Consider the following 27,496-nt stretch of genomic DNA (forward strand, 5'->3'; position numbering starts at 1 on the left):
GCCTAATGAGGGAGGGACATTTTTCAGTTTGTTTATAATGAGAAATCCCTTTGTATTCGTTTCGGGCTTGCAAACACATGAGATGTGCCTCATTGCATCTGATCCAATGCACATTGAACTCAATGAGATGCTTTGCTTGCAGTGGCATGTGATTCATTTTAACTATGGGCCAAATCGTGGCTTGAGCTCACAAGGTAGCATAGAATCATACACGGGCTCAAGGAGCTTCCTTCTGTTCCTACTAGTTATTTGCACTGGAGCCGCTACCTCCTTTCCTGGGTAGGAGGAGAGGAGGAGGAGAGAGTTGGTTCCACACTGTCCCCATGGTGCCCAGTGAGGTAGTTACACCAGCACATCATGTGATGTATGTTGGCTCAGATACAGACCCTGAAGCACTGAGGAGTTCAGGAAGGAGATTGTGACTCTGGAGCCATAATCTCACTCCTGGGCTGTTCCAGAGGAGCACAATAGTGCACTGTCCCTTACTCTGGACAGATCACAAACTGACCATCTGTTAAACACAAATAAAGTAATGGAACTTTCAAACAACAAAAAACAAAACTGAGAATGCTGCATGCATATTGGGTATGGTTCTGTATTCGTGATGGAATATTGTTCTGGTTTCAGTTTTTTAAAAGTTCTACTGGTTTTGTTTCTTTCTCTTTCTCCTTTGTATTTCTTATAGTTTATTATGCTGACATACATCTTCATGCTGGCCTGGCTAGGGGTCACAGCTTTCACCTCTCTGCCTGTTTACATGTACTTCAATCTGTGGACCATTTGCCGAAATACCACCTTAGTGGAAGGGGCTAATCTCTGCTTGGACCTTCGTCAGTTTGGTAGGTGAATGATGTATGTTAAATATGAACTGAGACTTCAGACGCAATTAACAAAGCAGCCTTTTAGAAATATTTTTTGGGAATGTTGTCTGCAAACCCTAGATGCTTCCAAAATTATGTCTTACACCTTACGGGTAGGTACAGACTATGTATTTAAATTGGTTAAACAAACCAACAAAAAAATAATTCCATATTCTATTGTTTCAATGGTGTGCAGTTTTAAGGCACATCTGTTAAATTCATAGATGTCACTAAAATTGGAATTATTGCAAACACTACTGAAAACAGAGAAATCATGCAAAAAGGCTGAGAGAAATTAGAAATATGAACAGGAAATAAGAATATGACTGAGCGTCAACTAGGAAAAATGCAAATTGCTACATTCAGGGGAAACAATCTGAAACCCAGATATACAGTAGGAGGGTGGGGGTACTGGAAAGCAGTAAAAAAAAGACTTACTGCTATAGGGGCAGCAATAGACAGAATATTAGCAATAAGCTTGCAGTGCAATACAGCATAAAAATGTAGTATTGATCTGTTTACACAGTGGTACCACATATTAGTTGGAAACTGCTACCGTCCTGGTGATAATGGCTGTAGTGAGACTGCAGCTGGAAAACTGCTCCCAATTCTAGTCAGCTTAGAAAGATGACGACAAAGTAGGTGGAGGTTATTCACAGATATGATAAAGGAGATGAGGGACATAAATCATAAGGAGGAGTTAACACTGAAATAAGGAGGAAGGCAGTGCTGAAGCGGGGAATGATAAACATCTCAAAATGTTAGAATGGTGTAGCTCACAAGGAGGGACACACATAGCTTTAAACTGAGTATGTTCTTGTGTCATTTCCCTGTCATGTGTCAGTATCCACTCTCTGACTGGGAGGAGGCAGGGGCATAGCTCATGTGCCTTGCAAAGAGAAGTCTGTACTCTGCCTGCCTTAGTTTTTGCTTAGTCAATCCTGAGCCTCTTCCTATAGCTTTTTTGTCCATCTGATAGCTTAGCAATAGAGAAAGAAAGAATGCCTCAGTATCATCCAGGCAACAGGCCTCTGTCCTGATCTGGAAGAAGTGGATTTGATGGATTGTTCTTTTCCATTTCTGACTGCTATGATTCAATAACAGCTAGTCTTCTTACTTTGCTCCTCAGAAGATAAGTAATCTGAGAGACATTTAAAGGTCAATGCTTATCTCTGGAAATGCTGTATGGGGCTTTTATTTTGTTAATGTTTGCATCTATATTTTATTTATATAATCCTTACAGTTTCCATCTATTTTGCAAGTCCTGCAAAAAAACCACTGTATCTCCTACAGGGAAGGCACAGTAACACAGTAGTTTTCAACAGGCTAATCTGTGATTTAGTATCTTGTCACATGCTAAAGCGAACAGTACAGCAGCTTCTTGTTTCCTTTACTGTAAGCAGCTGCATTCATTATCAACAGATGATTAAGCACACCGCTGGGTAACATACTTTTATAGCCTCTAACAGACGCTTTGCACCAGACAAGCAAATTTGGATCCTGACCCTAGCACATTCCTCAGCATAAGGACAGAGAATGTTTTTGAATGTGCCAACAGGCCTAATATGTGCACTGGCTGAAAGTTATTTTCTAATATTTGAATACCCTGTTGGCTGGAATTAATAAAATCCAACATGAAAATATAAGAAATGGGTTGAGGAACCATTCCCTGTGTTGCCTGCGTTCATAACATGTCAGCTTCATGACAATGAAGAGACCAACTGAAGACCTAAGAGATTGTTTTCCTGTTGTGTAAAATGAGCCACAGTTGCTTTGTTCTTCCTAACATCTAAGAATATGGATTCCTCAGTTCCTTTGAACAAATCTACTGAATGCTTTGAATACTAAATCTAGTGAATAATATTTCATGTGTTTCAGGAATTGTAACTATTGGAGAGGAAAAGAAGATTTGCACTATGTCTGAAAATTTCCTGAGGATGTGTGAATCTACTGAGGTGAGTAAATGGGCTAAGTTTTATTTGCCAAATCCATAACAGTCATTTTAGTAAGAAATAACTGGCATATATGGTTTCCTCTGACACTTACCTCTTTAGTCATAGACAAAGTGATTGAATGAAGGCACAAGGAAAAAATATAGTCCTTTTCTTTTTCCTAGAAAACATACTCCATCAGCATAGTTACTTCAGCTATTATTTTTGTAATTATATTCCATTAAACCTGCAATTTTTAATTTGAGATTTTACATGTCTGCTACATGGTGAGAAGAAATTATGAAAAACTCTATTGTCTTTATGTTTAGAAAAAAAGAGAGTACAAGGAATTGGAAGAAATTATGGTTATATTGTAACAGAGCAGTAATATTTTTAAACTCATTGGACCATTTTTTCCCACTGGTGTAGGAGTCTATAACTCCCAAGACTTTGATAGATTCACACTTTGCTGTATTTTTTCCATAAAGAAAGACCATATATTTTAATTCTGATTATTATTTTTCTTATTTTAGATGAAAGAAAACAACATGAACAAGCAAAAGTAATATCTCCATAAATGAACACACTTGTTAAAATTCTGGCCCTTCTGAAATCAATGGGAGTTTTGCTGTTGGCTTTCATGGGCCAGGATTTCACCCCAGTACACGTAAATCTCCTTGGTTACAGACTGCAGCAACTTTGAAAACAAAATAGATGGAGTTTCTGCACCCACACAGAGTTCTTAGAAATTTTCAAGTGTAGTACCCTGAATATAAAAGCACTGTAGTTTCATATCAACATACACCATGCCAGCAGTGAATTTGGTCAAAAATATTACTGAATCATTAACTTCTGCAGAACAATGGCAGCAGGAAAGTAGTTGTTTGCTCTGTCAGAAGTTGACTTTTTGTTTGGTTTCCATGTAGAGTTATTACTATGAAATTTGTTTTCTTTGTCCTCTTTACAGCTAAACATGACATTCCATTTGTTCATTGTGGCACTTGCTGGAGCTGGAGCAGCAGTCATTGCTATGGTAAGCTATTGGAGACACTGCTCCTGAACATACAGCCACATCTAAATCACTGACATATCCTGTTTATACATTACTGCCAGCAGTAGAATTAGTAGCTGAAAAAAAGACATTCAATTACTACTAGAAAAAATAAGGCATATGAATTTAAAGGTATACTGTTAACTATTTTTTAAAAAATTACTAATTTAAAATGCTATTTTATGTTAGCGCCTCCTTTAAACAGCATATTCTGATTTTTTAATATTAAAATTCCTTTAAGTATCTGTTCCTCTATTGTGTTTAGAAGGGTATTTTGGGCAAACCGCAGAGCAATCCCACCAAAATTTTTCTTCCTCATGCCCTCGTCTGTGTGCACATGCCTGCCTACTCTCTCTTCATTTTCATTTTCAGCTGTGCTGCTGCTGTTAAAATGACAAACATCCCTTTGCAGAGATTGAGGAAGAGCTTGAGCTCTTAGATTTAATCCAGGAGGAAATTTTGCCATTTTTGCCAATGAACATTGTTTATTGCTATGAACGTGGTAACATTTCCCAAAAATATAACACTAAATTGTCCAAAATTATCTCTACAGTGTGTTATTTTTGTCATGAATTATATGTGTGTGTGCTATATCCCTTGCCCTGCATCTGTTGTGACTATTTACATTGCAAAGTCTTTGGAATGGGGACTGTTTGCTACTCTGTGTCTGTACAGTGCTAAGCATTATTCATGGCTGGCGCCTACGTACCACTGCAATAAATATGATTTGGGAGAATTCCCATTTTTATTTTTTTAGAATTTTGACCGATAATATTTTTAAACATTTTTTAAGATAATTATTTATTTAAATGTTCACAGTTGCAGGAAGTATGGGGGAGCAGATAATGTGGTTAGGCCAGACAAAAAATATTTAATGACTGTAGACACTGAGATTCAAAAAAATTAAAACTTTATAACGGTTAAAACACAAACTGTCAACATCACATGTCAAAATATACATGTAAAGTAAATTGCCTTAAATCAAACTCTAAAGTAAAGTAGGAGAAATGCTGCTTGAAAATTTATTAATCTGTAAATTTTCATTATTATCTATGGAAATATTTTTTTATCAGTTTGTGAGTGAGATCAACATTTACTGATAAAATTCTAATCCTTCCAAGCCTATTAATAATAATATTTTGGGGAGGGGGGATTATTTTTTCACCTATGAAAACTATGTTTTATTTATACCAAACCAACCAGAAACTACAGTTTATCCTTACAAATTGAAGATGTAGTTTTTACTATCTTCTACACCTTTATACTGGGCAAAGAGAGAGAGGAGGGAATGGTCAAGTGGTCTGAACTAGTAGCCCTGTTGCACAAATCAACTTCTGTGCCTTAGTTTCCACATCTACAATACAGCTACCTCTGCTACTGTGACAGAGTAGCAAGAAGATTAATGTCTAAAAATTGTATTTAATTGCTTCAAGATGAAAAGTACCGTGTAAGTAGAATTATCAATACTTTATATTACATTGTTATTAACTCCCAGCTCTTCCAAAAGCAAACTTTTCTGCATCAAGAAAAAATACTAATGCCATACCATTTTAAAGAGAAAATTGTATTTCCACTGCATGGCTGATCTAAGCTATATTCTCTAGTGATGGGAAATTAGTGAAAGGATCATTGTTCAGATAAGTATTTAGAAATTCAATTAACAATAAACACTTAGCACTGGTGTATCATTTAATATTTTCCACACCTGGGAAGTAGTATTCCGAGGCTGCACAGTGATTTTGTGGCAGAGGGGGTTTTGAATTTAGGAGCTTTTGGCTCTCAGACTTTATACTCCGTTCCTTAGAGGCAATGCAGCTTTATCCAAACCACCAATTTTGCCCTATTGGTGATCCTCACTCAGACTTCCCTGCTTTCATAAAACAAGCTTCAAATCTCCACACGTTCTGTGGTGGCAGGAGCCATAGTGGGGGCTATTTTACCTTCCGCCCCATAGCACATATCTTTATGTAAAAGAGGAGATTTCCCATAGGCATGCCATATAGACTGAGGAATAAATAGAAAGGAAAGTGCAGAGCAACTCCAAACGTAGGAATGACAGAGCATCAGAAGGGTCTTACAGAAAGATTGCTAGGCTCCACACAGCAGAATAGTCTCAGTGGGAGTTGGGGATGTATCTGATCCTGAAATAAGGTTCAGGTTATGTTTGGGAAGTGGATGCCTTCTCAGTCCTTCTCTTGCCCAAACCAATTTAACCATCTCTGATAATAGCCCCTCTGTGCTGATATGTCAATCTCACAAAACACATACCACTTCTGAATTAGTTACTTCTGTCACATAACTTTCAAGTGTGACGCTTGTAATGTTTCTTTAAAAACAGCTTTTCTGAGTAAGGCAGTTTAGGCAGATTCAGTTTTGGTAATTCCCTAAATTATAACCACAGCTTGAGCACAGTCCACTTACAGTGCCACACTGAGACAGGATGCACAGCAGATTGCACAGATTTTATAAGGGAGTGCTGCATCTCCCATTTTTTTCTTGTGTAGTTTGCTTGGCAGAAAAATAATTAGCTACGCTTACACTAATAATCCCATAGTTAGGCTTCAGAGAAAAATCTAATGAAATGTATTAGGAAAGCTCACAATTTTCTTAGTTATTCTCAGGCTGTTGACAAATTCAAGACAATATAATTACATCAGTTTATACTTGGCTCACACATTCGAAGGTTTCTTCAGAGACATAAAGGATTTAAATAGTGTTGGTTTTAACACGAAAGATTAGATGCTGGAGCCCAAGGCAGTCACCATCAGGAAAAAGTAGCAGCTCACTGAACTCTTGCGGACAAACGCTATTTGAACCCAAAGTGACAGCAGATATTTCTGGAAAGATTTGAGGCAACTTGAGGGAAAAAGAGTTAACTAAGTGCTCTTCCCTCACCACTTTGCCAAAGCCTTAATATATTCAACAGAGATTGTGCATTTTCTGATATTTCCCTCTGATTCATGAACTGAAGAGAACTATTTATAGCAAGTGAACTCATTATCTGCTTTTGTTTTAGAATTTTTAATTTTGCTAAAGTGGTTATAGTAAGCAAAGAGGGAAATAATTTTTCAGAGATAGGCAATATGGCAAAGAAGGTGAGGGAAAGGGAGCATTTCCGATGACAAATTATTTTATGAGAAGTTAAGAGTATTTAAACTGTTTAGATACTTCTGCAAAGACTGATAGAGGTTTCCAGGTGTCAGTAAAAGAGATGATAGGCTAAATTATCAGTAACCTAAGTGGGTCCTCTAAAGAGGGGTGTAGAGGTGTCAGGAGCTCCTCCCCAGCAATGCAGTGGGCAGAAAGGAGCAATAATAGGTTGCCAGTACTCTAGAATACCATTTATTTAAATATTTTTGGATGTTTTCTACATTTTCAAATATATTGATTTCAATTACAATACAGAATACAAAGTGTACATTGCTCATTTTATATTTATTTTTATTACAACCTAATACAAGTACTGTAGTGCAATATCTTTATCATGAAAGTTGAACTTACAAATGTAGAATTATATATATAAAAAAACTGCATTACAAAATAAAACAATGTAAAACTTTAGAACCTACAAGTCCACTCAGTCCTACTTCAGCCAATCGGTCAGACAAACAAGTTTGGTTACAATTTGCAGGAGATAATGCTGCCCACGCCTTGTTTACAATGTCACCTGAAAGTGAGAACAGGCTTTCGCATGGCACTGTTGTAGCCGGCATCGCAAGATATTTATGGTCCAGATGCACTAAAGATTCATATGTCCCTTCATGCTTCAACCACCATTCCAGAAGATGAGTGTCCATGCTTATGATGGGTTCTGCTTGATAACGATCCGAAGTAGAGTGGTCCAATGCATGTTTATTTTCATCATCTGAGTCAGATGCCACCAGCAGAAGGCTGGTTTTCTTTTTGGTGGTTTGGGTTCTGTAGTTTGAGCATCGGTGTGTTGCTCTTTTAAGACATCTGAACGCATTCTCCACACATCATCCCTCTCAGATTTTGGAAGGACTTCAGATTCTTAAACCTTGGGTTGAGTGCTGTATCTATCTTTAGAAATCTCACATTGGTACTGTCATAAACAGATAGCTAAGGGTTAATGTCTCTTTCACCTGAAACACCTGACCAGAGAACCAATCAGGAAACCGGATTTTTTCAACTTTGGGTGGAGGGAATTGTGTGTCTGAGTCTTTTGTCTGTCTGCCTGCTTCCTCTGAGCTTTGGAGAAGTAGTTCTATTTTCTAGTCTTCTGTTTCTAAGTGTAAGGACAAAGAGATCAGATAGTAAGTTCTATGGTTTCTTTTCTTTGGTATTTGCATGAATATAAGTGCTGGAGTGCTTGATTTGTATTCTTTTTGAATAAGGCTGTTTATTCAATATTCTTTAAGCAATTGACCCTGTGTTGTATCATCTTAATACAGAGAGAACATTTGTATTTTTTCTTTCTTTTTATATAAAGCTTTCTTTTAAGACCTGTTGGAGTTTTTCTTTACTTCAGGGAATTGAGTCTGTACTCACCAGGGAATTGGTGGGAGGAAGAAATCAAGGGGAGAGCTGTGTGTTGGATTGCTAGCTGATTTTGCATTTCCTCTGGGTGAAGAGGAAAGGGCTTTTGTTCCAGGATTGGGAACGGAGAGGGGGAATCACTCTGCGTAGTTTCACAGAGCTTGTGTCTGTGTATCTCTCCAGGAGCACCTGGAGGGGGGAAGGGAAACAGGATTATTTCCCTTTGTTGTGAGACTCAAGGGATTTGGGTCTTGGGGTCCCCAGGGAAGGTTTTTCAGGGGGACCAGAGTGCCCCAAAACACTCTAATTTTTGGGTGGTGGCAGCAGGTACCAGGTCCAAGCTGGTAACTAAGCTTGGAGGTTTTCATGCTAACCCCCATATTTTGGACGCTAAGGTCCAAATCTGGGAATAAGGTTATAACATGAGTGGCAGCGGTTGGGAGATAGACAGAATCCAGAAGCCAGTAGGAATATTATATTTTTCTTTTCTCTGCTAAGGGCTTTTTAGCAGAGAGAAACAATTGGTTTTAAAAGGGAACCAGAGAGAATTTTTTTTTTCTGCTCTATCTGGCAGTTTGTGGCTTGCATAATAAGCAAGAAGCCATTACCAAACTGTTAAGGGTCTTTTGTCATGCAATAGCCCTCCCATTAGGAGGCAAGTACCAGCACTTATATGCATGCAAATAAAGTGGTTTTTCTGGTTTCCCTTCATTGAACATTAGCTAGAGAGAGAAAAGGAAAAAAGCACTGTTGCTACGCAAACTTCAGGAGGCAACAGAGAGCCTGCAGTTCAGAAGAGAAACACCGGAGGGCACCCCAACACAAGAAAACAGGAATCATGACTTCTAAGGCAAAAATTGAGGCCGAAGAGCAATTCAAAGACGCTGAACACAGGCGACAAATGGAAATGAAAGAAAGAGAAGAACAGATCAGAGAGGCCGCCTACCAAAGAGAACAGGCAGCCTTCCAAAGAGAACAGGAAGCCCAAGAGGCAGCACACAAAAGAAAACTAGAAGAAGAAGAGGTAGCCTACCGAAGGAAACAAGCAGAAGATGAGTTGGCCCACAGAAGAAAGCAAGAAGAAGAAGAGGCGGCCCACCGCCGAGAAATGGAAAAACAACAAAGAGACATGGAAAAACAACAAAAACAAATGGAAAAAGAAAATGAAGAGAAGGAAAAACAGAGAAAACATGAACTGGAGTTGGCAAAAGCTGGGCTGCATGTGCCAGCCAACCCTAACAACCCGGCGCCAATTATTGCTCCACAGCACAGGAAATTTCCCACCTACAAGGCAGGTGATGACACCGAGGCCTTCTTGGAAAATTTTGAAAGAGCCTGTCTTGGGTACAGCATCCCCGAAGACCAGTACATGGTAGAATTAAGGCCACACCTCAGTGGACCTTTAGCCGAGGTGGCAGCTGAAATGCCTAAGCGGCAAATGAATGACTATAAACTTTTTCAAACCAAGGCCAGATACAGGATGGGGATAACCCCAGATCATGCCCGTCGGCGTTTCAGAACCCAAAAGTGGAAACCAGAGGTGTCATTTCCCAAACACGCCTACTACATTGCAAAAAACTATGAGGCCTGGCTAACAGGAAACAACATTCAAACCTTGGAAGAACTGAACCTCCTCATACAAATGGAGCAGTTCTTGGATGGTGTTCCTGAAGACATCACACGGTACATACAAGATAGAAATCCCAAAGATATCGCTGAGGCGGGGGAGATTGGAGCCAAATGGATGGAACTTGCAGAAAGCAAGAAAGCTACTGTCAAGGGGAACGATTACCCCAGGGGGCACACAGACCATAAACCCTACAACCGAGGACAGCCAAAGACCCCACATACCACCCAAGTAAAGCCACAGATACCCTACCCTTCAACCTCACCAGTCTCCAGTAACTCACCTCGGCCCAGTGACCCATCAGATGGAAGATGCTTTAAGTGTAATGAACTGGGACATATCAAGGCCAACTGTCCAAAGAACACCATGCGAGTGCAATTCTTTACACCACCATCACACCAAAGATCCCCAGGCCCAGATGCCTCTCAAATACCCTTGGAGCGAAGGGAAAATTTGAGAGTGGGCGGAAAGAAGGTTACTGCGTGGAGAGACACGGGGGCACAAGTGTCAGCTATCCACCAATCCTTCGTAGACCCCAAATTCATCAACCCAAAGGCCAAAGTTACAATTTACCCCTTCATGTCACAAGCTGTAGACTTGCCTACAGCTCAACTGCCTGTCCAGTACAAAGGCTGGTCAGGAATGTGGAGTTTTGCAGTCTATGACAATTATCCTATCCCCATGCTACTGGGGGAAGACTTGGCCAACCAGGTGAGGCGGGCCAAGAGAGTGGGAATGGTTACACGTAGCCAAACCAGGCAAGCTTCCAGACCCATTCCTGTTCCTGAGCCATCCACAGACGCCCCGTCTGTGTTACCAGAGACCCAGACAGAGGTAGTGGACCCGGATTCCATGCCTACCACTGAAACAGCCACAGCATCTCCAGTCCCAGGCCCGGAACTGGAACAGCAACCAGCACCAGCAAGTGCAACCACATCTTCAAACTCAACGCCAGAGGGCGCCAGCGAGCCAGAACTGGCAGAAGCAACAGACAGCCATACCCAAAAGGCTCAGCCAGAGCCTGAAATACCCTCAGGTGCACCAGCGGAGAGCGGTTCACCAGCAACGGAAACAACCCCATCACCTACATCGCTTCCAGAGGGACCAAGCCCAAGTCCACAGTCTGAGGAAGAACTGGTGACCCCAGCCTCAAGGGAACAGTTCCAGGCTGAGCAGGAAGCAGATGACAGCCTTCAGAAAGCTTGGGCGGCGGCACGGAGCACCCCATCGCCTCTCAGCTCTTCTAATCGATCCCGGTTTGTTATAGACCAAGGACTTTTATACAAGGAATTCTTTCTGGTGGACACCGGGAAGAATGGCAGCCGCAAAAAACAGTTGGTGGTTCCAACTAAGTACTAGGGAGAAGCTCTTAAGCTTAGCCCATGATCATCCCAGTGGCCATGCTGGGGTGAACAGAACCAAGGACCGGTTGGGGAAGTCCTTCCACTGGGAGGGGATGGGCAAGGATGTTGCCAAGTATGTCCGGTCTTGTGAGGTATGCCAAAGAGTAGGTAAGCCTCAAGACCAGGTCAAGGCCCCTCTCCAGCCACTCCCCATAATTGAGGTCCCATTTCAGCGAGTAGCTGTGGATATTCTGGGCCCTTTCCCAAAAAAGACGCCCAGAGGAAAGCAGTATGTACTGACTTTAGTGGACTTTGCTACCCGATGGCCAGAAGCAGTAGCTCTAGGCAACACCAGGGCTAACACTGTGTGCCTGGCCCTAACAGACATCTTTGCCAGGGTAGGTTGGCCCTCTGACATCCTTACAGATTCAGGGTCTAATTTCCTGGCAGGGACCATGGAAAAACTGTGGGAAACTCATGGGGTGAATCACTTGGTTGCCACCCCGTACCACCATCAAACCAATGGCCTGGTGGAAAGGTTCAATGGAACTTGGGGGCCATGATACGAAAATTCATCAACGAATTCTCCAATAATTGGATCTAGTGTTGCAGCAGTTGCTGTTTGCCTACAGGGCTGTACCACATCCCAGTTTGGGGTTTTCACCATTTGAACTTGTGTATGGTCACGAGGTTAAGGGGCCATTACAGTTGGTGAAGCAGCAATGGGAGGGGTTTACGCCTTCTCCAGGAACTAACATTCTGGACTTTGTAAGCAACCTACAAAACACCCTCCAACACTCTTTAGCCCTTGCTAGAGAGAACCTAAAGGATGCTCAAGAAGAGCAAAAGGCCTGGTATGACGACATGCCAGAGAACGTTCCTTCAAGGTAGGAGACCAGGTTATGGTCTTGAAGGCGCAACAGGCCCATAAGATGGAAGCATCATGGGAAGGGCCATTCACGGTCCAAGAGCGCCTGGGAGCTGTGAACTACCTCATAGCATTTCCCAATTCCTCACTAAAGCCTAAAGTGTACCATGTTAATTCTCTCAAGCCTTTCTATTCCAGAGACTTACAGGTTTGTCAGTTTACAGTCCAGGGAGATGATGCTGAGTGGCCTGACGGTGTCTACTACGACGGGAAAAAAGACGGTGGCGTGGAAGAGGTGAACCTCTCAACCACCCTGGAACGTCTGCAGCGGCAACAAATCAAGGAGCTGTGCACTAGCTTCGCCCCATTGTTCTCAGCCACCCCAGGACGGACTGAACGGGCATACCACTCCATTGATACAGGTAATGCTCACCCAATCAGAACCCCACCCTACCGAGTGTCTCCTCATGCCCAAGCTGCTATAGAACGGGAGATCCAGACATGATACAGATGGGTATAATCCGCTCATCTACCAGTGCATGGGCATCCTCCAGTGGTTCTGGTACCCAAACCAGATGGGGAAATACGCTTTTGCGTGGACTACCATAAGCTAAATGCGGTAACTCGTCCGGACAACTATCCAATGCCACGCACTGATGAGCTATTGGAGAAATTGGGACGTGCCCAGTTCATCTCTACAATAGACTTAACCAAGGGGTACTGGCAAGTACCGCTAGATGAACCTGCCAAGGAGAGGTCAGCATTCGTCACCCATGCGGGGGTGTATGAATTCAATGTCCTTCCTTTCGGCCTTCGAAATGCACCCGCCACCTTCCAGAGGCTGGTAGATGGTCTACTAGCTGGACTGGGAGAATTTGCAGGTTGCCTACCTCGATGATGTGGCCATTTTTTCCGACTCCTGGCCCGAACACCTACTCCACCTGGAAAAGGTCTTTGAGCGCATCAGGCAGGCAGGACTAACTGTTAAGGGCCAAAAAGTGTCAAATAGGCCAAAACAGAGTGACTTACCTGGGGCACCAGGTGGGTCGAGGAACCATAAACCCTCTACAGGCCAAGGTGGATGCTATCCAAAAGTGGCCTGTCCCACGGTCCAAAAAGCAAGTCCAATCCTTCTTAGGCTTGGCCGGATACTACAGCGATTTGTACCACACTACAGCCAAATCGCTGCCCCATTGACCGACCTAACCAAAAAGACCCAGCCAAATGCAGTTAAGTGGACTAATGAGTGTCAAAAGGCCTTTACCCAGCTTAAGGCGATGCTCATGTCTGACCCTGTGCTCAGGGCCCCGGACTTTGACAAGCCATTCCTAGTAACCACAGATGCATCTTGAGCGTGGTATAGGAGCAGTGCTCATGCAGGAAGCAACAGATCACAACTTCCATCCTGTCGTGTTTCTCAGCAAGAAACTGTCTGAGAGGGAAAGTCACTGGTCAGTCAGTGAAAAGGAATGCTATGCCATTGTGTACGCCCTGGAAAAGCTACGCCCATATGTTTGGGGACGGCGGTTCAAACTACAAACTGACCATGCTGCACTAAAGTGGCTTCATACTGCCAAGGGGAACAACAAGAACTTCTTCGTTGGAGTTTAGCTCTCCAAGATTTTGATTTTGACATTCAACACATCACAGGAGCTTCTAACAAAGTTGCTGATGCACTCTCCCGTGAGAGTTTCCCAGAATCCAGTAGTTAAAAGTGTTCTTAACATGTAAAAGTCTGTTAGTTATATACTTAGTAGTATATGTAAAGGTGCATGTGTTGTATTGATCTGTTTATTTTCAAGTTCTAGAAGGAAATTGCCGCCAGTGAGCTTCCCCACTGTCTGCAATTTGGGGGGCGTGTCATAAACAGATAGCTAAGGGTTAATGTCTCTTTCACCTGAAACACCTGACCAGAGAACCAATCAGGAAACCGGATTTTTTCAACTTTGGGTGGAGGGAATTGTGTGTCTGAGTCTTTTGTCTGTCTGCCTGCTTCCTCTGAGCTTTGGAGAAGTAGTTCTATTTTCTAGTCTTCTGTTTCTAAGTGTAAGGACAAAGAGATCAGATAGTAAGTTCTATGGTTTCTTTTCTTTGGTATTTGCATGAATATAAGTGCTGGAGTGCTTTGATTTGTATTCTTTTTGAATAAGGCTGTTTATTCAATATTCTTTTAAGCAATTGACCCTGTGTTGTATCATCTTAATACAGAGAGAACATTTGTATTTTTTCTTTCTTTTTATATAAAGCTTTCTTTTAAGACCTGTTGGAGTTTTTCTTTACTTCAGGGAAATTGAGTCTGTACTCACCAGGGAATTGGTGGGAGGAAGAAATCAAGGGGAGAGCTGTGTGTTGGATTGCTAGCCTGATTTTGCATTTCCTCTGGGTGAAGAGGAAAGGGCTTTTGTTCCAGGATTGGGAACGGAGAGGGGGAATCACTCTGCGTAGTTTCACAGAGCTTGTGTCTGTGTATCTCTCCAGGAGCACCTGGAGGGGGGAAGGGAAACAGGATTATTTCCCTTTGTTGTGAGACTCAAGGGATTTGGGTCTTGGGGTCCCCAGGGAAGGTTTTTCAGGGGGACCAGAGTGCCCCAAAACACTCTAATTTTTTGGGTGGTGGCAGCAGGTATCAGGTCCAAGCTGGTAACTAAGCTTGGAGGTTTTCATGCTAACCCCCATATTTTGGACGCTAAGGTCCAAATCTGGGAATAAGGTTATAACAGGTACCTTCTTTGTGTTTTGTCAAATCTGCTGTGAAAGTGTTCTTAAAATGAACATGTGGTGGGTCGTCATCCGAGACTGCTATAATGTGAAGTGCATGGCAGAACCTGGGTAAAACAGAACAGGAGACATACAGTTCTTCCCCAAGGAGTTCAGTCACAAATTTAATTATTGCATTATTTTTTTAATGAGCATCGTCAGATGGAAGCGTGTCCTCCTGAATGGTGGCCGAAGCATGAAGGTGCATATGAATGTTTAGTATATCTGGCATGTAGATACTTGCAACGCTGGCTACAAAAATGCCATGTGAACACCTGTTCTAACTTTCAGGTGACAGTGTAAATAAGAAGCAGGCAGCAGTATGTCCCGTAAATGTAAAGAAACTTGTTTGTCTTAGCGATTGGCTGAACAAGAAGTTGGACTGAATGGACTTGTAGGCTCTAAAGCTTTATGTTGTTTTGTTTTTGAGTGCAGTTATGTAAAAAAAAAAATTGTAAGTTACACTTTCACAATAAAGAGATTGCACTACAGTACTTGTATGAGGTGAATTGAAAAACAGTATTTCTTTTGTTTCATTTTTATAGTGCAAATATTTGTAATAAAAATAATAATATAAAGTAAGCACTGTACACTTTGTATTCTGTGTTGTAATAGAAATCAATATATTTGAAAATGTAGCAAAACATCCAAAATATTTAATAAATGTCAGTTGGTATTCTATTGTTTAATGGCGCAATTAATCACAATTACTTTTTTAATCGCAGTTAATATTTTTGAGTTAATCCCATGCGTTAACTGCAATTAATCAACAGCCCTATTTGTGACACACCATTTTTAGGAACAGTCCTTCAAACTGCACATGCTCAGTCTCAAAGGTAGGGCTCATTGTCTTGACCTGCATGGACAAAAAGGGTTGGTTCCCTTTAAGGACAGTTTTCTCCTTCACCAGAATGACATCTTCATGTTTGGGAGAGAGAGGTTAAAGAACCTCCCTCTCCCAAATCATGAAGATGCAGGATGAAGAGGCAGGAGCTCTGAGGAAGAATGTTAGTTTCTGTGCAACAGATGGAAGGCCATATAAGCTTTTTCCCCTATGGTCTGGCTACCATTGCCTGTTGGACAAGCAGCTTCCCTCACTGCCAGATTGGCCAGCATGTCTGTGGGTTTTTTGCCGTACTCACAGCAGCCCAGTGACCTAATGGATAGGACAGAGATTAGATTCAAATTGTTACACTTGACAGCTGTCCAGCACACATACTCGTTCCGTAGGGGGCCTGTTTCCCTGACAGCTGGAATTGGAAGTGGACTATGGGGAAAGAATCCCCTAAAGAAGCTGGGGAACATGCTTGGAGCTTCTAATGTGCTGTACAGCAAGGAGATATCCCTTTCCCCCTAGCCCTAACCTTCATATGTTTTGGGGTGGGGATAGCACCAGACTGAGACCCCGTAGGGAGAAGTGAAGTGCTGATGGCAGCCCTCTAATAAGAAATAAAGATAATCTTCACTGTAAAAGTTATTGCGGAATAATTCCCAGATGATTGAATAAAGATGTGGTCTAGTTAAAAAACATCCCTTTTGCCTTGTCTATTTCCTGCCTGTGCGAAACCATGACAGATCTTTCCCATTAATGAATTCAGACTTTTTAACAAGATCATCGATATTCAATCAGTCCTTTGCAAAGCTGCAGATTGATAAAACTATTTTAAAATTCAAAGATTTAATACAAGTGTCTGGCTGTAGCCAGAATATACGTATTTGTCTACAACAATAAAGTTTTTTGTGTTCATTACCAGTCATTTAAGAATTACATTTAAGAATTTTTTTCCATCTATAATCCCAGGGACTTCTGAGAAGCTTAAATGTTACAGTTAATTACTTTTTAAGAGCATGTACAGTCACAACAGTCATATACTGTATTATATTAACACCATTGAATATAGGGATATCTGCAAGAGCTAAATTGCTTCACATGTGCAGATCTATTTCCTCTCACTAGCCTTCCTGAAAAGAATGGGATTTTTGTTTTAGTGTCTTTACACAGTTGTCAGAGTTAGTCTTATTACAAAAGAAAAGAGTTGTTCACGAGTTCCCATCTTATCCCCAAATGCTGAAATATAGAAGAATCTAAATTTTTGTCAAGGAAATACTTTTTTTAAGAAACACTGAACAATTAAGAAACAATTCTGCTGTAAACTTATTTTGTAGAGCAAAATCATTAGACCCTTGGACCATTTCTTCCCACTAGCTACCCTATCTTTTGAGTTCATAGTTACGTATTAAGGATACAATTCTTGTGTTTACAAATTAATTACCTGCTCACTCAACCATATGTATTTCCATGTTCCAGCTTGACAAATGAATGAGTCTGCTGGTGAGTTATTATGTAGAAGTACTTGTCTACTTTTAATTTATATGTCTTATAAAAATTAACATTACAGGTCTTCTGGAAAGAGAAAAATAATCTGTTCTCTTGCAAGGTTCTCACTCTGGGTTGCACCACTCAAGGACTAGACTGATAAGACTTCTCATTCTCTAAACATTTTTTGGTTCTTAAGAATACTGGTAGCAGACAGGAGTAAGAAACAGCCACACTTATCTGTAGTTAGGCACCATCTTGAACCTTTAAACTGCTGTTCTTAGAACTTTCCCATCAGTACCTGAATTAGTAGTAAGCAAAGGCTCTGCAAATAATAATATAAACAATAAATATTAAATTTACTGAAAGAAGTAGAAAGAACTTTAAAAGGTTCATATATAAATAAAAACACAAATTGATATTTCTCCCAACTCTGAGCGGTGATGGTTAAGTTAGAACCTTGCAGTATGATACCTGCAGAGAAGTAGAATTACAAAATATATAGTTCCTCTTGTCTTAAGATGCAAGCTGAACAGGATCTTTCCTTCTGGAGAGAAAGTGGCTTGAGATATTGCTGTAAGAAGGTGTAAACAATAATACTGCAACAGGACCAATAGCAATAAAGTGGTGGGTTTTTTTTTAATGTTGTGTGCAGTGAGTAGATTGGCTCCCAAAAAACAGCCTTATATGATGGGAAGCTTATAGGATGCATTCAGGGGGGGAGAATTTTTTCAAAATGTTGGCTAACTCAAATAAGGGACATCCAAATTAAATTCTAGGGGGCAGAAGAGTTTGGAGTCCCCTACTTTGGACACACATACTGAAAGACTGAATCAGAATATCTCCCTAAAGACCAAATGAGAGCAATAGGACTTCATAAGAGCATGGAATGAGGATGATGTCTGCCTGGCATAATTCTGAAATTGAAATATACCTGAGGCAGGCAGTGGAAGCTGCCCTGTTTCAGATTGAATGAACCTTGCCATGGTCCTTTAGCTTTAGGCTGGCCAGATCGTAGAAGTGTGAAATTCAATTAGACGGCCATTGAGACATGGCCTTCTTAGTATCAATGTTGCTTAGAAAATTGGTGTCAAATGAAAAACAAAGTTGCATGGACTTTGAAGGAACAAAATGGGCTTGCAATGTTATGTGCAATGAGGAAATGGGACCACCAGTTCACACTGCCTACGGCTTGCGTACCCAGCCAGTTCTGGGCTTAACTCATGGCCAGTCCCTTGCTGGTGGTTTGTCCAAGTCCTCTGTAACACACCCCTTAGTTTAAACAGTACATAACCCCCTTGCACTCGTCTCCCCTCCCAATTGGTATCCCTATTTAACCCCTATGCTTGGATTACATGTGTCTAGGTTCCTTTGCATGTACATGGCAATAGAAGTTGTTTTCAGGGTGCCCCATTGTGCTCCTAAAAGTTAACATTGGCATCTTTGGGTGTGGGGTGGGGAGGATGCATCTGTGGAAGGGAGAATGTCATATCTCATACTGACATGTTCGGGCCTTTCCATGAACTCTAGGCTGGTATGTGGGGAGAGTATTCGCTATCTCCTTTCTGCACTAAGAAGTGGACATTTCAGGCCCCGTCCAGTGTTTGGTATGTCTGTAACTTCTGATAAGGGAACCAATTACCGCTCCCCATCTGGAGTTCTGCTCACTATGCTATCTAGTAAGAAGCAAGGTTGTCTCTTGTTCATTCAGCTTCTCTTAGCCAATATTGTTCATTGTGAGCTAGACCCTCCAGCTCAAACCAAGCTTTGGACTTTGGGCCTATGTGAAAAGTTGCTGATAGAGCCTGTGGTCAGGATTTTACACGCACAGCAAATGGATCATGGCCCTTCAGACTTCCTAAGGCTTCACTGTGCTCCAACTAGAACCCTGAGGAACTTTTAACAGTAACAATGGGTGTTTGTGGAATCTCCACGATTGAAGATTTTTAAGAACAGGTTAGACAAACATAGATTTCATAGTATCAGAGGGGTAGCCGTGTTAGTGTGGATCTGTAAAAGCAGCAAAGAATCCTGTGGCACCTTATAGACTAACAGACGTTTTGGAGCTTGTCAGATGCATGTCTGACCAAGTGGGTATTCATCCACGAAAGCACATGCTCCAAAACATCTGTTAGTCTATAAGGTGCCACAGGATTCTTTGCTGCTTTTATAGATTTCATAGATTCATAGACTCTAGGACTGGAAGGGACCTCGAGAGGTCATCGAGTCCAGTCCCCTGCCCTCACGGAGGACCAAATACTGTCTAGACCATCCCTGATAGACATTTATCTAACCTACTCTTAAATATCTCCAGAGATGGAGATTCCACAACCTCCCTAGGCAATTTATTCCAGTGTTTAACTACCCTAACAGGAACTTTTTCCTAATGTCCAACCTAAATCTCCCTTGCTGCAGTTTAAGCCCATTGCTTCTTGTTCTATCACTAGAGGCTAAGGTGAACAAGTTTTCTCCCTCCTCCTGATGATTCTTTTAGATACCTGAAAACTACTATCGTGTCCCCTCTCAGTCTTCTCTTTTCCAAACTAAATAAACCCAATTCTTTCAGCCTTCCTTCGTAGGTCATGTTCTCAAGACCTTTCATCATTCTTGTTGCTCTTCTCTGGACCCTCTCCAATTTCTCCACATCTTTCTTGAAATGCGGTGCCCAGAACTGGACACAATACTCCAGTTGAGGCCTAACCAGCACAGAGTAGAGCGGAAGAATGACTTCTCGTGTCTTGTTTACAACACACCTGTTAATGTATCCCAGAATCAGGTTTGCTTTTTTTGCAACAGTATCACACGGTTGACTCATATTTAGCTTGTGATCCACTATGACCCTTAGATCTCTTTCTGCCATACTCCTTCCTAGACAGTCTCTTCCCATTCTGTATGTGTGAAACTGATTGTTCCTTCCTAAGTGGAGCACTTTGCATTTGTCTTTATTGAACTTCATCCGGTTTACCTCAGACCATTTCTCCAATTTGTCCAGATCATTTTAAATTTTGACCCTGTCCTCCAAAGCACAGTTTGGTATCATCTGCAAACTTAATAAGCGTACTTTCTATATCAACATCTAAGTCGTTGATGAAGATATTGAACAGAGCCGGTCCCAAAACAGACCCACTGCGGAATCCCACTTGCTATACCTTTCCAGCAGGATTGGGAGACATTAATAACTACTCTCTGAGTATGGTTATCCAGGCAGTTATGCACCCACCTTATAGTAGCCCCATCTAAATTGTATTTGCCTAGTTTATCGATAAGGATATCATGCGAGACCGTATCAAAGGCCTTACTAAGGTCTAGGTATACCACATCCACCGCTTCTCCCTTATCCACAAGACTCATTATCCTATCAAAGAAAGCTATCAGCTTGGTTTGACATGATTTGTTCTCTACTAATCCATGCTGGCTATTCCCTATCACCTTACCACCTTCCAAGTGTTTGCAGATGATTTCTTTAATTCCTTGCTCCATTATCTTCCCTGGCACAGAAGTTAAACTAACTGGTCTGTAGTTTCCTGGGCTGTTTTTATTTCCCTTTTCATAGATGGGCACTATATTTGCCCTTTTCCAGTCTTCTGGAATCTCTCCCGTCTCCCATGACTTTCCAAAGATAATAGCTAGAGGCTCAGATACCTCCTCTATTAACTCCTTGAGTATTCTAGGATGCATTTCATCAAGCCCTGGTGACTTGCAGGCATCTAACTTTTCTAAGTGATTTTTAACTAGCTCTTCTTTATTTTATCTTCTAAACCTACCCCCTTCCCTATGCGAGCATTCACTATGTTAGACATTCCTTCAGACTTCTCAGTGAAGAGCGAAACAAAGAAGTCATTAAGCATCTCTGCTATTTCCAAGTTTCCTGTTACTGTTGCTCCCTCCTCACTGAGCAATGGGCCTACCCTGTCCTTGGTCTTCCTCTTGCTTCTAATGTATTGATAAAAAGTCTTCTTGTTTCCCTTTATTCCCATAGCTAGTTTGAGCTCATTTCGTGCCTTTGCCTTTCTAATCTTGCCCCTACATTCCTGTGTTGTTTGCCTATATTCATCCTTTGTAATCTGACCTAGTTTCCATTTTTTATATGACTCCTTTTTATTTTGTAGGTCATGCAAGATCTCGTGGTTAAGCCAAGGTGGTCTTTTGCCACATCTTCTATCTTTCCTACCCATCGGAATAGCTTGCTTTTGGGCTCTTAATAGTGTCTCTTTGAAAAACTGCTAACTCTCCTCAGTTGTTTTTCCCCTCAGTCTTGATTCCCATGGGACCTTACCTATCAGCTCTCTGAATTTACCAAAATCCACCTTCCTGAAATCCATTGTCTCTATTTTGCTGTACTCCCTTCTACCCTTCCTTAGAATTACAAACTCTATGATTTCATGATCACTTTCACCCAAGCTTCCTTCTACTTTCAAATTCTCAACGAGTTCCTCCCTATTTGTTAAAATCAAGTCTAGAACAGCTTCCCCCCAGTAGCTTTTTCAACCTTCTGAAATAAAAAAGTTGTTTGCAATGCACTCCAGGAACTTATTGGATATTCTGTGCCCCGCGGTGTTATTTTCCCAACATATATCTGGATAGTTGAAGTCCTCCAACACCACGAAATCTTGGGCTTTGGATGATTTTGTTAGTTGTTTAAAAAAAGCCTCATCCACCTCTTCCACCTGGTTAGGTGGCCTGCAGTAGACTCCTAGCACGACATCACCCTTGTTTTTTACCCCTTTTATCCTAACCCAGAGACTCTCCACACTTCTTCTCCTATGTCCATCTCCTCCTCAGTCCAAGTGTGTACATGTTTAATATATAAGGCAACACCTCCTCCCTTTTTCCCCTGTCTATCCTTCCTGAGCAAACTATACCCATCCACACCAACATTCCAATCATGTGTATTATCCCACCAAGTTTCAGTGATGCCAACAATGTCATAGTTGTATTTATTTATTAGCACTTCCAGTTCTTCCTGCTTATTACCCATACGTCTCACATTTGTATATAGGCATCTAAGATACTGGTTTGATCTTGCCTCCCAGTTTTGCCCTGACCCTCCTTTCTCTCTGCCATTATAGCCCACGCTTCCTCTTGTTTCCGACCCATCTCCCAGGTCTTCATGTTCCCCACTTACCTGTGGGCTTTGCTCACCTGTCCCCGTCGAACCTAGTTTAAAGCCCTCCTCACTAGGTTAGCCAGTCTGTGTGCGAATAGGATCTTTCCCCTCCTCGAAAAGTGAACGCCATCTCTGCCTAGCAGTCCTTCCTCGAATAGCATCCCATGGTCGAGGAAGCCAAAGCCCTCCTGGCAACACCATCTTCGCAGCCAGGCGTTCACCTCCATGATGCATCTGTCTCTGCCCGGGCCCCTACCTTTGACAGGAAGAATCGAAGAGAATACCACCTGCGTTCCAAACTCCTTCACCCGTACTCCCAGAGTCCTGTAGTCACTCTTGATCCGCTCAGCGTCACACCTCACAGTATCATTTGTGCCCACATGGATGAGTAGCATGGGGTAGTAGTCAGAAGGCCGGATAATCCTCGACAACGCCTCTGTAACATTTCGGATACGGGCCCCCGGCAGGCAGCATACCCCCCGAGATGAAATGTCATCTGCCAGATGGTCTAGCTAATTCTTAGTCCTGCCATGAATGCAAGGAAATGGACTAAATGACCTCTTGAGGTCCCTTTCAGTCCTACGATTCTATGGAAATGGAGTCATGGAAAGAATGTTGGCAGTGTAATGGACTCATTAAAAAGGAATTTCAGCATCACATTGGAGCAGAATCTTGCATAAATATAAACCATCACTTTATTATTTTAAAACTTAGTTAATCCAGAATTTTATTTAGTTCTACAAGCTTAAGTCGTTACCACTAGAAAATAACCTTCCTTTTAATAAACTTGAGTTCCAAAGGAAATTTCATTGGGTTTGTCAGGACTGTGGTACTTTGATTTTTTTTTTTTTTTGATGGGGAGGAAGGGCACATATCAGACACATGTTTTACTAAACACGGGACTGGGGAGACACTATTACTTTTAAATAGTTCATGATAGGCCAAAGACTAACTGGAGGGAGTTAGTCTTCAAGTTAGTTTCAAACTGGCAAAGAAGTTCAAACATTTATGTGTAGATCAAATAAAAAATGTCCACAGGGTCCTGTTTTCTCTATGTTGCCTTTCTCCACATCTCTAAGAAAGATGTGTACCTTTTCCAATGACAGGTCCTTCTGGTAGATGGTATTCAGATGGCCAAGAGGACCTGAGCCCCCTTTCTTCACATACTCAATACCTGGGGAGCTCTGCCCTGTTAGGAGCCAAACTTTCATGGATAAGGTTCCAGATTAGGGTAGAACAATGTGCCTTGTGTGCCAGGGCAGACTCTGTTTGATGGGATAAATTTTGGTCAGCTGCAATCCCAGATCAATAAGGTTGATAAGGGTTACCAAACCTTTGTCTCTTCTGAGCTTTGTCAGGAGTTTTACTATCAGAGGTGAATGAGGCTTCTTGTTCAGTTGAGTGGCAGAGATCCATAATCAGGATTCCCTCTTTGTTCCAATACTCCCTGATGCAGAGACCATTCATGAATACCTAGCATGGATCAACTCAGACTGCCTGTGTGCATGATCTCCTTCCATGCCAGTTAAATGATAATCAGAAATTGTGAGACAAAGACCCCTCTCGCATCTGCAGCATTTCTTCAACACAGATGTTATTGTCCATTTGAATCAAGACCACCTTTCCGGAGACGGTGTCAATGAACATTCCTAGTACAGGATCACTGATTTATATTTGTTGTTCTTAGAGAGACCAAGGTTCCCTGAGTTCACAGCCCTGTTTAGCATGCCCCCAGCCCAATTGGATTTGGTTGAGGTGTGTTTCAAAGTTGATTCTAATTGATTATAATAGTTACCATGAAAGTCTGCTTTACAGATGAGTCTTTCCTTTTCCTCCTTTGTAGGAGAGGGTAAAGGATAGGACAGAAACCCCAGGAGAATTGAGGATGGCTTTGTCGCCTTGCCTTCTGTAAAGATATCTCCACTAGTTTCCCAGGGCAGTTCCTCAAGCATTTCTGACCTTTCTAAGAAGCCTGGAGCCAAGCAGATATATGGGCATCTACTTCAGAGTTTTTCCTGTATCAGAAACCACCTACATCTTATGTTGAACCAGATCCATGGTCTCATTGTGATAGTGATGTAGGGGCTCTATTGTCACACACTCTCCTTGCTGCTAGCAAAAAAAGGGTATGCCTGGGACACCCTTGTGCCATGCTGATCCTCTGCTATGTTTTTGGCCTTATGTGTATTGCAACCAAATGTAAGTTAGAGCAGCCTACAGACTGCTCTATCACAGTGCAGAGAATAGCCCCAGTATCAATGAAGTTCAAAGGTGAGCTTTACACTGATTTTACACTCCACTCCCTAACCTGCTCTGCTCAGTGCATTTTGATCCCATCTAAACATCTTGATCTTAATTTTTCAACTTTGAATATGTTCTGTTTCTATGCAATTAGTTAATAACTCCCTATCTCCTCTCTTACAGGTTCATTATCTCATGGTTCTGTCTGCTAACTGGGCCTATGTGAAAGATGCGTGCAGAATGCAAAAGTATGAGGATATTAAGTCAAAGGAGGAGCAAGAGCTTCATGACATTCATTCTACCCGCTCTAAAGAGCGGCTCAATGCATACACATAAGAGAAACCTTGTCTTACTTTCTAATATTTGAATGCTTTGTTGTTTAACTAAAGGCCATCTAACCATTTAAAAACAAAAGAAAGAAAGTGCTTCTCACAAAAGATAGTTAGGGTGACTTGTAAATCGCCCAGGTACAATTTTTGGTTGTCTAGCACTTGGTTTCCTAATTAGTTAATCGTTTGTGTGACCATTCTCTACTGCAAAGCTCCTAAACAGCCTTTCCTAAATCCTCTTAAACAAATTAGTTCTGTTCAATCGAGGATACTAACTATTGTCAAATACGGAGATGTGTTTGATTTTTTAAATCCTTTTGTATGTGTTATGTATAACACCTTTTACATTGTTTCTGATATGGTTTTGAAAAATATAGCTTTTTATACTTTTTAATTTTAATTTCAGTATCTACTTTAACTACAGGTATATGTCAAAGGGACCATTGCACATTATGTACAATATCTAGAGAAAACACACTGATGAGTTTCCTTCATATTTGGAAGTCTTGCCAGATGGCCTAGTGGCCATCTTGATTGAGGGTCCTAAGAACATTTTAAACAATCAAAGGTGCAATTTCTAAATTTGTAATAGTAGGTAAAAAAAAAAGTGCTTCTTATCTTTGTTAACACTGTATTATTCTTGATGTTCTTAAAGAATATTCTCTTTCATAGTTTTATTGCTGAGTATTCCTGTTTATATTGTGAGCATGCAGACCGTGGTGCTAATAATGCATGGCCTCTTCCCTGTTTAAAGGATGTTATACCACGGTTACCTTTAAAGAGTTACAGTATATAGACAAATATTAACTAAATCATATAGCTATGCTTAGGTTTGTGCAGAATGATCTCTTTGTAATTCAACAATGGTTATGCTGAATTGGAGCTGTTCGTGTGCTGATGTGAGCAATTACTGCTTAGCTACATTTATGAAAGTGATATATCAAAAATACAGCAACCTTACAAGTCAGAAGTCTTTTTACCTGCTTTAAAAAATTTAATGGATTGCACCTGTCTGAATTATATACGTATATTGTATGTGATATATTCAAGAAGGCTTCCATAAATGCATTATTTTGGCTTGCATCTTTCCTACACATACTGGTTTACCTGCATGATGTGAAAGTGAGGTAAAAGGCCACTTCAGAGCTTACTGTATGGAAGTGTAGAAATACAGCTGAACCTTTATTTTGAGTAAGAAAATGTTAGCAGAAAGGTAAGTCATTAATTTGAAGGAAGTACCTGTATAAAAAACTCTATAAAAATCAGTATTATTGGACCAAATTTGGTGTTTGTTTTTGCTTCTTTTTTTTGCCTATTTCTAATGCTACAAGAATGCTGTAAATTGTCTTTTAAAGTGATGTATCCTGACAAGACATTTTTGTCAGTGTTAAAAATCCTAGATAGTTTTGTGCACTTATTGGACCATTGTGAATTCTCTCTCAGTGTAAGTGCATTTCTAATAAAAGTTCTTGAGTAAAACTCTTCTTTGTACTATTACTAGTCATGCATCATCAGTAATTTTTAACAATTCTTGTAGTAAGTAGAAGGTAATTCTATAGTTATTTGTGGCATGGTTATGCATTAAGTAGTATTAGTTGATTGATTTTGGATTTTGTTTTTGTTTTTGTTTCTTTGTTTTTGTTTTTTTACACTTAGGCTGTCTTATGAGGTCAACAGTTTTCTGGTATGTGCAGTACCGGTTCTGCAAAAAGTACTATGAACCTCTTTTGGATTCTGTATTGTAGTGTTTCAGTTTAGTGTCTTAAACAGTTTGTGATGATTTTTAAAACTATGTCTTTTAAACTCATGTAATGATGTTGATGCTTTTGGCTTTTCTCTGGTATTAGAGTTTGTATTTTCACAAAGAATGCTTTGTAGCAGGCATTACAATCAATCTGTTTTGTACATAAATGTGCCAACAGCTTGATGGTGGCGTTTTTGAAATGTAGAACAAAGTGCTTGCAAAAATGTAATAAACACACTTGTGTACTTTGTGTACTTATTAGTAGTCCTTGATGTGTGTTTTTTCTTTTGTATGTACAGTATGAATCTAGAGATGGAAGAGACTGGTTAGTAGTGCTGGCTGCAAAATGATTTTCTCATCATGCAAATATTTTTAAGAGTTCAACATTTTTCCCATCTTGAATTGGGATGAAAAATTAAAATTGTGAAAATATTTGGGAACTGAAAACTCCAGGTTTTTTTGTTGCAGATCATTTAGAATGTGTTGATAATTTCAAAAAGTTTTTGAAAGTGTCAGCCTTTTTTCTATAACTTTTTTTCAGTCTAATTAGCTTATGTTGCAAAAGGAAAAGCCAGAAAACAGGAATTTTTTATGTCAAGATTAAATGTTTTCACAATTTAAAAAATGTTCTCTGTGTTTTTGGAAGTCAGGAAATTGGTCAACTCTCCCTACCGTGTTTTGCTAATAATTTAAGTGTTAACAAATCAGCATTTTTAATGAAAAAATGATTAATCCAAAAATGGTTAAAATAGTCCCATCTCTCTGACATCAGAGGAGTGTTCTCAAATCACATGTAGGTAAAGGGCCCAATTCACAGCCCTGCA

The 27,496-nt window shown here is 40.8% G+C and overlaps 1 protein-coding gene across 2 annotated transcripts in view; it reads left to right on the forward strand.

Moving 5' to 3' along the window:
* GPM6A (glycoprotein M6A) overlaps positions 1–26,930 on the forward strand; it is a 357,131-nt gene extending 330,201 nt beyond the window's left edge. For both annotated transcript variants that reach the window (XM_030563098.1, XM_030563097.1), the window contains exons 4-7: positions 686–839; positions 2,739–2,815; positions 3,759–3,824; positions 24,783–26,930. In XM_030563098.1, the coding sequence (XP_030418958.1) occupies positions 686–839; positions 2,739–2,815; positions 3,759–3,824; positions 24,783–24,935 (450 nt within the window). In that variant the 3' untranslated portion in view covers positions 24,936–26,930. The remainder of the gene's footprint in view (positions 1–685; positions 840–2,738; positions 2,816–3,758; positions 3,825–24,782) is intronic.
* The last annotated feature ends 566 nt before the right edge of the window (positions 26,931–27,496 follow it).

The sequence above is a fragment of the Gopherus evgoodei genome, chromosome 5 (assembly GCF_007399415.2).
Source record: "Gopherus evgoodei ecotype Sinaloan lineage chromosome 5, rGopEvg1_v1.p, whole genome shotgun sequence".
Classification (NCBI taxonomy): Eukaryota; Metazoa; Chordata; order Testudines; family Testudinidae; genus Gopherus; species Gopherus evgoodei.